This window comes from Opisthorchis viverrini (assembly GCF_000715545.1).
Source record: "Opisthorchis viverrini unplaced genomic scaffold opera_v5_611, whole genome shotgun sequence".
NCBI classification, from domain to species: domain Eukaryota; kingdom Metazoa; phylum Platyhelminthes; class Trematoda; order Opisthorchiida; family Opisthorchiidae; genus Opisthorchis; species Opisthorchis viverrini.
In genome coordinates this window covers 1-9179 of record NW_008752278.1, presented here as the reverse complement: position 1 = coordinate 9179, position 9179 = coordinate 1, and the positions used below count along the sequence as shown (strand labels likewise).

Genomic DNA, 9179 nt, shown 5'->3' with positions numbered 1-9179 from the left:
TGCCCAGTGATACAGGAGCCCCATAAAACACGCACATGGTTGTCTGGAGTTAGCGCAGCAAATTCATGCAAAAAGCGTAACAGTGACCTCACTGGAGAGCAAGAAGTACCGCGCAAAAACGGTTGTTTCGACGGAAATCTTGGCTCTATTTTGCAAAACACTCTAAATGCTTGCAACTGAATCCAGTTCACATTAGTTATATATTCCACTTTTTAATCGGAAATGGCCACACCAAGTTACTGCTTGTGTGCTCAATATATGTTGAGCCGGAATACAAACCGCTAGACAGAAAAATCACTAATGTTCGACCTTCAGACGTGAGAAGTTCACAACAAACCCAGGTGATCAGTTACACATTACTGGTTGTTTTGAAGTTGCAGTTCAAGTGAAATCGCGCACTACAGCATAATTTATTGATCACTCGCTCAACGAATGTAAAATGGATTGCGCAGGTGGGACTTAATACTGGCCTTTAAATTGCAAGGAATAACTTACCAGAAGTGTTGATCCACATGCATAAGTTCTTCACAGCTTCTCCCCGATCAGACGCAATGCATTCTATGGAAAGTCCGAACGATTCGCAGGGAGAGGCGATAACTCTACAGGGTAAAATCAAATTATCAGTGCACCAAAGCCCCAAGGATCTTTCTGTTCAAGCGATTTTCTCCACGAGATCTTGAAATTACGTTGCGCCCAAACACAAACCGTCCTCCTTTAGAGCACTAGCTTTTAACTGACCTGGAGCGAAATTCATTGCAACTGCAAGATAACTATCCCCTGGAGCGAAATTCATTGCAACTGCAAGATAAACTATCCCCACCCGCATTTTGCAATATTCCTGAAAGACAAGTCTTGTTTTCGTTTGCTCCGCAGAAAAGTGGTTCCAAGGTCGAAACTCGAATGTCAAATAGCTGGACTCCTTTTAGGTTGTTTGGGTTCATCACCCCAACAGTCGTTCCAGTAGTGGTTTTCAGCTCAGATTCAAAGTGACCGGTTGAATCACAGCAACCTTGCATCTTCTCCAGATCAGTTGTTCTCATCCCTTTTTTCCGCAATTTAATAATTTTATGACCCAGTTTTAGGCAGGAAGTCTCATATTTGCCCCAGTTCATTTTTCTTTTTGCCCACCATCTCAAAATTGTAATATTTTTGGTCTTGCTCTAGCTTGATATGATTCCTAAAAGATTGAAAAACTCCAATTACTCTGTTTTTGCGTCCGTGGCGGTCTCGGCGTGACCATGGGGGTAATGCCCATCGTTTTCCGCGCAATCTCCAGTACACACAGATTCAGTCCGTCATGTCTTTGTTCTTACTGTAAAATCATGATCACGCGAGACAGTTCGCCACCCACCAGGTAAACACCTCGTTATAACAACTCTCCGTGAAGTGATCGCCGTCTTGTCAAGCAAACAACCTCCTTAAAAAAACCCTGTTCTTGAATGATAATCTGCGTAACCAAATAAGCTGTTATTTTGCTGTTCCTTTGGATATATATGTATGTATATGTCGACTTTTAATTTTGACTTCATTTGTATGAACCGTGTCCCCGGAATCGGGGACACCGTCAAGTCCTGTGCGGTTGACTGCGCTGTGATATTTTTCTCAAGCCTGTTTGACTAATAGACGAATTTTGTTTTTCGTCGAGCCTTTGGAGACTGGAAAGCTCTTGAGTCATATACGTACATAAACTTATTGGCTATGCAACATCCTCACTGTCTACATCTGGTTTACGATGGTACCTGGATCCATTTCCAATTACTTCAATAATTGTTTAGTTGGTCGACACTAACCCAACCAGTTCTTGTGTGAGTTCCTTTTTCGCAGACACTATGAATGTAAATTATGGTTTTGATCTACCACGCGATCATTGCAGGTCTTCAAAACCAATTCATACAGCGTAAGCTGCAAACAATCATTTATGATATTTAATAACATTTTGTCTTTCAGTTCCATGGTACTATGTATAATTGCAACTGATGACTCGGTTTCGGACACACTTAACTATCCAAACATAGTTGAAAAAATTCTCGAACTTTGCCCGCTTACTGATGTTGCAAATTAGACTTTCGAGGGTCACTGAATGGGTTGGCAGTTCGCCTTCCTCCGGCTTTGATGTACACATTTCATGATCTAAAAAATGACGTAACATTGTTGTTTTTGGTATAAAATCACGCATTTCTCTACATAAGTCTGATTAGCTTGGCTTCCATGACAGCATTTGATGTGATAATAACTGTGAACTTATTCGTTATTGATCAGGTGGCTACCGACCATTTTGCCGGATTCGGCCGAGCTTCAATACACTACCGACTGTGTATTTAGAAACTCTTGTTCCCTTAGCTGGACAATTTGGTTGCAAACGTTTCGTCAACAATCGAGGTGACATCATCCGTGCATTGTTCGGGGGTGTAGTGGTGCGTGGCAATGTGTTTTTGGCTGTGTGGTTGGCTATGCTCCACTACACCCCCTAACAAAGCACTGGTGATGTCAACTCGGCCGTTGATGAAACGCCTGCAATCAAATTGCCCAGCTCAGCGAGCAAGCCAAAGACCATCTATGCTAGGTTGGCTACCGCATGTTTCCTCCTCAAAAAATTTAGAAAATTGACCAGTGATTATTTATTAGGTAGTACGCATGCGCTCAGAGTTTCCTCACCCTGATCAGACGCTTACCATTTTACAAATGTTTGTCACCTCTATCATGTAAATTGGATGCAATCTCGTTAAACGTTTTGCAGCAATTTGTTGGTTGTAAACTACTGCGTCTGCGTCGCGTCACCTCAGTTTTGGAACACCGGGAGTACATGGCGTGTTAATTGTGTTCTGACACTGGCAGTAGGAATGAAAGAATTGCCACGAATTACGAGCATTATCTACGAGTTTAGTAAGTTCACGAAGAGAATATTGAAGGGATCAATGCGCTGGGCCACAATAGGTTAATGGGTTAATTTTTTCATAGGAACACTTGTGAAACGGGTGACTGAATAACTCTGACGGTATAAATCAGCATCACCTGTAAAGTCGCCTGGTGACGTTTTGCACTCAGTGTGTAAAACGTAGATTTATAGTTGGCGTTCGGTGCAGTTATCATGATAAAATTCTAATTTGTTTCAGAGGACAGAAGAGCTCATAGGGTGGCGGTGAGTGGTTTTTCGGGATCAAAATTATTATTATTTATACTATGCCGTTCAGGTGTTTCGAATGACCTCTATCCAGAACTATCTCATGGCAAGAAGCAAACAACTAGTTAGCGAACAGTATGCTACAACCCAACTGCAAGAAAGCAAGGCATCAGACAAAGTGACTTATGTAACAAAATCCCAGGCACTTTGAAATTTTTCACGGAAACTTGAGGTGATCCGACACACTTTGATGACGGTGTTGCTTGAGGTGAAAGGAAAATCCATGGTTTTATTGATGGACCGAGCTTTCCTGGGAGATATGTTCACCCTCCCGGGGGAAGAAATTCACCCTGCTTATTTATAAGATGGATTGTCAGCTTGGTTTTTAGAAAGGCTGGAGATCAGTTGACATAATGAGGATGTTTCATACCACAATTGTATGTGCTTTTGCCACCAATTAGATCTGTGATCGCGCGGGCACATTTCCACAAGCGCAACCTTGTTTCACGTGATTTCAGGTCTCAAAACGTAATTTTGCTATCCGTGACATTTCTTAGACAGACGGTTTGTACCATGCCCTTTTATGCTATTTTTGTGTTACCTTTTCTCAATCGAATTTAGGAGTTGCTGGTAAGTGCTTCGATTTTCATAAAAGCACTATTGTGTGCCTTTTTGTGTAGAAAGTTCGATTCTTCTACCACACCCGGCCTAAATTCTTTTCAGGCCGGTACCCAGTGGCACCCAGTGGCAGTTTCCCATATTTGTAAGGTAATCAGTAAACCCGCATGCGTAAACCGAACAGGTTGGGCCCCGTTTGTCGTGTCCACTGAAATTCCCTTTGTGAACTGTAATATGCGACGGCGCCAAACATTAGCGTTTTCTTCAATTCTAATCCGACGTAAACGATCACAACACTGTCACAAATTCGGTCCTAATACTCACAGAGCACAAAGTCCCTTCCATGTCCATCTTTAACAATTTCTTCACCATAAGGTCTTCAAATGAATCATGGTTGTACGGCAACAGAGCATCGGTGTTGAACACTGATGTCATGCTTTCGATGATGATGATGATGATGGTGATGATGATGATGAGTTGTATATGTCTCTTTTTGTGAAAAGTTCAATTGTTTTATCGCACCAGTGTTTGTTACACTTTTATAGGAAATGCCCTGCCGTGACTGCCATTCTGGCCAATACTGCGGCACTCATTGGCCATTTCTCGTACATCCAAGGCAATCAGCAAGCCCCCATCTGTAAGCCAAAGAGATGAAGGACACTATAAAATAATAGGTTGCATTTGTCGTGTCCGGTAGACCTAGGTATTCGAATTCGTTTTGCGAATTACAATATGCGCGCAACATTTGCGCCCACCTCAATTCTAGGCCGATGTAAACGCTCACTCCAGTGTCACGAATTTGATCCCGAAACACACTGGGGGAATTACACAAAACATAATAACCCAAATAGCGGGGCGATAGTTGATTTTCTCTCGGGTTTTTGACATTTTACTTTAATAAACGCCGATGTTTTGAGTGCAATTTCTTTGTCCTTATTTGCCAGGCGGGGCAAAATACCCAGTAAATGTAAGCTTATCATTATGTCACTACTGGCACCGTACAACGTCTTGCAAAAACAGTTTAATGTACGAAAAATTCTTCTGGCATTTACATGTCATTGTGCAGAGCAAGGTTCATTTTATTGAAAGAGCAGTTATCATGCCAAGATCAAACATTTTAGCACGCGGTATTTCGGTTAGCTTTAAGCACCTACTAGGCAGCAAAAACGCTGCACCCCTTGGATAATTAATCGGTGAAACAGTGTGGCGTAGGTGGATTCCTGCGTGGGAAATGTCATCCGAATGATCAATTTTTCGAGCAATCTTTGAAAACGACAACCGCTTTTCTAACCGGGGAGGAGCGGTTGTGAATTCACTTGAACCAGTAGGATGTTGCGTTCAGAAGCAATGGGGAATCATCCATATGAAGCTCCTTGGGTGCATTGCGATCGCTATTCTTCAATCATCTTGTCCGCTTCCGACTAAACTTCTTCTTCGACAATCCCAAGTTACACAGATTCAAAATACGCTAATAGTTTAGCCAGAAGGCTGCAACTGGCCTGATGTAACAATCCTGCATGTTGTTCGTCTTCCGCTCTGTTGTGCAAAACCATTGCAACAATACGACGGTGAGCGCATGACGTGCCGAAATAGGATCTTAGCGCCCGGTGTGAATAGTATTAGCTTGGGTGCGTTAATTGTCTGTTTCCGGAGTGGCCATTTATCTGCTTACCGAGCTTATCAACTGTCTTGTGAAAGTTCCGTCATCGTACGAGGCGGCCTCCTCTGTGAATTCTTTATTTGTGACTGTGTTTAGAGTTTCCAGAGAGTAGTTAGTATCTACAATGAGAATGGAGAGTTGATGACATTTCCCGAAAGAGTAAAGTACCACCCGGTTAACAGCGACGTTCAAAACGTCTCAAGTCATTCCACATCACCGACAAAATTCATTTAGTGTCCTCTAGCTCAGAGCAATCCCGTCACCTCAGGAGAACTACCAAAGCGTTTATACCAAGTTACCGTAGTAACCCACTGAGTAAGCGACAGAACTTCAAGTGCTTGGAGTTCGTTTACCCTGGAATTCAACAGTCTAATAGAAACATCGAAGGAGCTGATCAGGTTTTAAATCATTTGTTGCAGTGGGCACTCCTGTGGTCACTGAGTTGGTAAATTGAATTGAGCAAAGTATGTTTCACTCTGACTGCTAGTCGAATGACCATTTCCTTCGTCTTTCACTCACTTTTCAGACGGCCTGGAACCTTGTTGCGTGCAGCACGGGACACCTGACTTGGTCGAAGGCTCCGAATTTCTGCACAAATCTGTAGTATAGTTTTTGCAAACTTTCTTCGTCACACCGCAGCAAACTTTATTTGTTATGTTGATGAAAAACGATTAAAGTTTCAATCTGGCTGGATGCATGCAGATGCGGTTGTTCTTTCCTCAGCTTAATGTTTGATTAAAGAATTCACTTGGATCTGCTATCTGAAGTGTCGGAAACACACCTGATGTCGAGATTGATAACAGTGGGCCACAAATAGATCAATAGGGGTTTATCTATCACACGGCATGGCGAAATGTCCTTCATTAGCTGTGTTTTGGGCTCCATCTGAGAGACAAAATGGGAAAAACTGAGTTCGTCTTCATGCCCGACTGCAGTTGCCGTAATTTCTCAGAGTCCCGATGCTCATTCGGAACCAGGTAATCCCGAAATCGCCGGTAGGGATGTGCAGCACTCTCGCTCGAACAGAGAATGTCCTGCCTTCACTAATCCCCGAACTACGTGTAAAACGTGTGGTTTAGCAAAATCTGGATAACGTTGCACCCGAGGTTGGTCGCCCGATCGGCCACAAATAATCCTGAAAATCAGTTACCACAGAACGATTGAATGATTTCATAACCGTTATCAACCCAGATAAGTTGATGTGCCGCTTCGAGGATTCAGATATTTAACGGATAATGAAACGCGTCACGATTGCGTGCGAGCCAGTGGGACGAATTCCACGTCAGATCCATGTGGTTGGTGTCGAAATGTGGACATGATAAGGTTTTACGTTCGTATACGAGCTTTTACAGTGAGGCGTGGCCTGAGTGTTACCATGGCACAAAAACTTTAGTTCATTGCAGGCCTCGGTGACAATTCATCTTTTCTTGAACTCAACATAGTACATTGTAGGTTGGAGCTGTTATACAAATTTCCAAAACTTAAGAGTACTAGAGGAAATTTGGCTGCTTCCAGATAGTGGATTGGAGAGCACACCTTCACTGAATGTCCTCGAAACATTGCACTATAACACTGATTTGGGCACTTTGATGCTATGACGTTCAATTATAAACTTCTTGAAAGTTTTCCGATAGATCGGGTGACGCGAGACCTGATTGAATCCTCTTATCGAAAAGAAATCCCAGAAGCTGCTGAAATGAAATGGGGAACAGCGATTGGAAAGTTGCTTATTTGCCGAATCAAACTTGTAGGTTTGGGATCATTATGTTCACAAATGCGATCCAAAATCATGGAATTGCCAATATGTGCCACACAACAACGATTACTAACTTCGTTGCCAGGAAAATGTTGGAAAAGTTTGGAAGACACGCATATTTCTGCTCTCATTTACTTGAAAATTATCGCACAAAGTAAACTGGCACATCGCCTCCCAGCTATGCTCGTGGCAATGCGTCGTCACGGAATACGTATTTGGTAAACGCGAACTTAGTTTTTCAAGCTGTGTCATCTACAGGGGAAATGGGGATTGTTGGTCGATGTTTGAGTACAAGTTAGCTGTTTCCAATGTGGAAGAAAATCTGTTTAGGCTACGCTACGTGAAAATGTCGACTACCAATTTCGCCAACCACAGTAAGCATCAGCCCGTATTGTGTTTTTCTATTCACAAAGAACACACTAACCTAATCGGCAACCCTGTTGCCAAATGCATACCTGAACGGATGGAGATTTGGTTGTATACCAAAAACCATGGATGTGTAACACCAATGAAACCTTCATCTGAAGACCTTTTGACCCAATTTCTGTTGCTCCGCGCTGCTCTGTGGGATTCACAAAGGCAGTGTACGGTTAGAATTTTGCGTTCTGTTTCGGTTGTCGCTCCAATGTCCCCAAATACCAGTTTCACATATCCATGACCTCAATGATACGGACTTACATAAACAAATTCCAGTAAGAAATTCCAAGAAATAAAGGTCACTCCATCTGAGAATCAGTAAGTGTGTTGCAGATATGCCAAAAAGGCTCGTAGAGACACGTGATGGAAACAAGAGGGAGCAATGTAACTGCGTGCATTCACATTAGTAGGATACAAAACACATATGGTGAAGCTGAACGGGGGTGGAACGCGATCATAAGAATGCATTTTAATTTACACATATCGCTTACAGATGAAGACAAACCACGAAAATTATTGGGATGGTGTACTAGATGCGTACAATTTTGATCGTATCGTTTCGGCTGGCAACAAACCACGTGAGAGCGCACAGTCCTAGTTTGTGATGACTCCTTTCTTGAGCGTATTCACCACCAAAACTCCATTATCTCTTTGCGCAGAGCAGCATCTTTTCGGGATCGAAAGCAGCAATGCCTGCATCCCTCTGGTCGGCGCGACTTACCACCTCTTGGTTGTGCCATCCGAGTAGCCTGGACGTCAGTCTGGGTGAGTTAGGATTGCCGCAACTCCAGACTGGGCCAACTATCCTGTTTCGTTTCAATCTCCTGATTAGTTTCAACAATACAACACAAATCATCTGGCGCATTCGCACCAGTACATACGAGAGAATCGTGGGGCTCATGTGTGAGAAACGTGGGAAGTGCTGCAAATCGAATGCTGCTTTGTTAGCAAACCATGGAGTTGATGACGACAAAAGTGTTTGTACGAACATGGTAGCCCAAACGGACTGATTTGATTGTCCCTGCCTTTGTCCGAGAGAGACCGCCGTGGTTCAACATTGCCGACAAACAAAACCCACCCAGCATAATAAAAATAAGCTTGATTGAGTGGACCATCCCGGGGTCCGCTGGTGCCAACAAAAGTCACAATCACTCGTTCGCATGGCTAACAATTTACATCCGTCATGTGATGTCCTGTCGTCTCTGAATCTCCGCGCCTCCACAAACCTGGAAATCTGTATTTCGATGTCAGCTAGCCCATCGGATGCCGGCCAACAGAAAGAAGATCCACCGAGCCAACTACGCCACCATCCAGACGGAGAGATGCAGCGTCTGCGGTGCTCGATGTGTTCTGGAAGTATCTATACGAAGGTAACTGCGGCTTACCTCTGGACGCCTAGCAGCATTGGGATAGGTTCTTTCAGATCCACAACACGCAGATAGCCGGCCAAGTCGCGTGGTATTACCAACTGAATGGCGTTTGATCGAGTCAATTACAAAATAGGAAGTTGGCCCTACTATCTGTGTTATGAGCCATTCGGGTGCTTGTCTAGACAAGCTCACCCCAAGAATGCTCCGCCAGTTCAATGCTAAAGCGCTGACTGGGTA

At 43.4% G+C, this 9179-nt stretch overlaps 2 protein-coding genes across 2 annotated transcripts in view; one reads left to right on the top strand and one right to left on the bottom strand.

The window, feature by feature from the left end:
• Window positions 1-6284, bottom strand: part of T265_11857 (hypothetical protein) — a gene marked incomplete at both ends in the record, with an annotated part of 31344 nt that extends 25060 nt beyond the window's left edge. Inside the window, 2 exons of the mRNA XM_009178654.1 lie at window positions 496-599; window positions 6181-6284. Coding sequence (XP_009176918.1) covers window positions 496-599; window positions 6181-6284 — 208 coding nt within the window. The remainder of the gene's footprint in view (window positions 1-495; window positions 600-6180) is intronic.
• Window positions 6285-6993: 709 nt separating this feature from the next.
• Window positions 6994-7377, top strand: T265_11856 (hypothetical protein; the record flags this gene model as incomplete). The annotated part of the gene is made up of 1 exon (XM_009178653.1): window positions 6994-7377. One exon carries the CDS (start codon window positions 6994-6996, stop codon window positions 7375-7377), a length of 384 nt encoding a protein of 127 aa, XP_009176917.1.
• Window positions 7378-9179: the final 1802 nt, after the last annotated feature.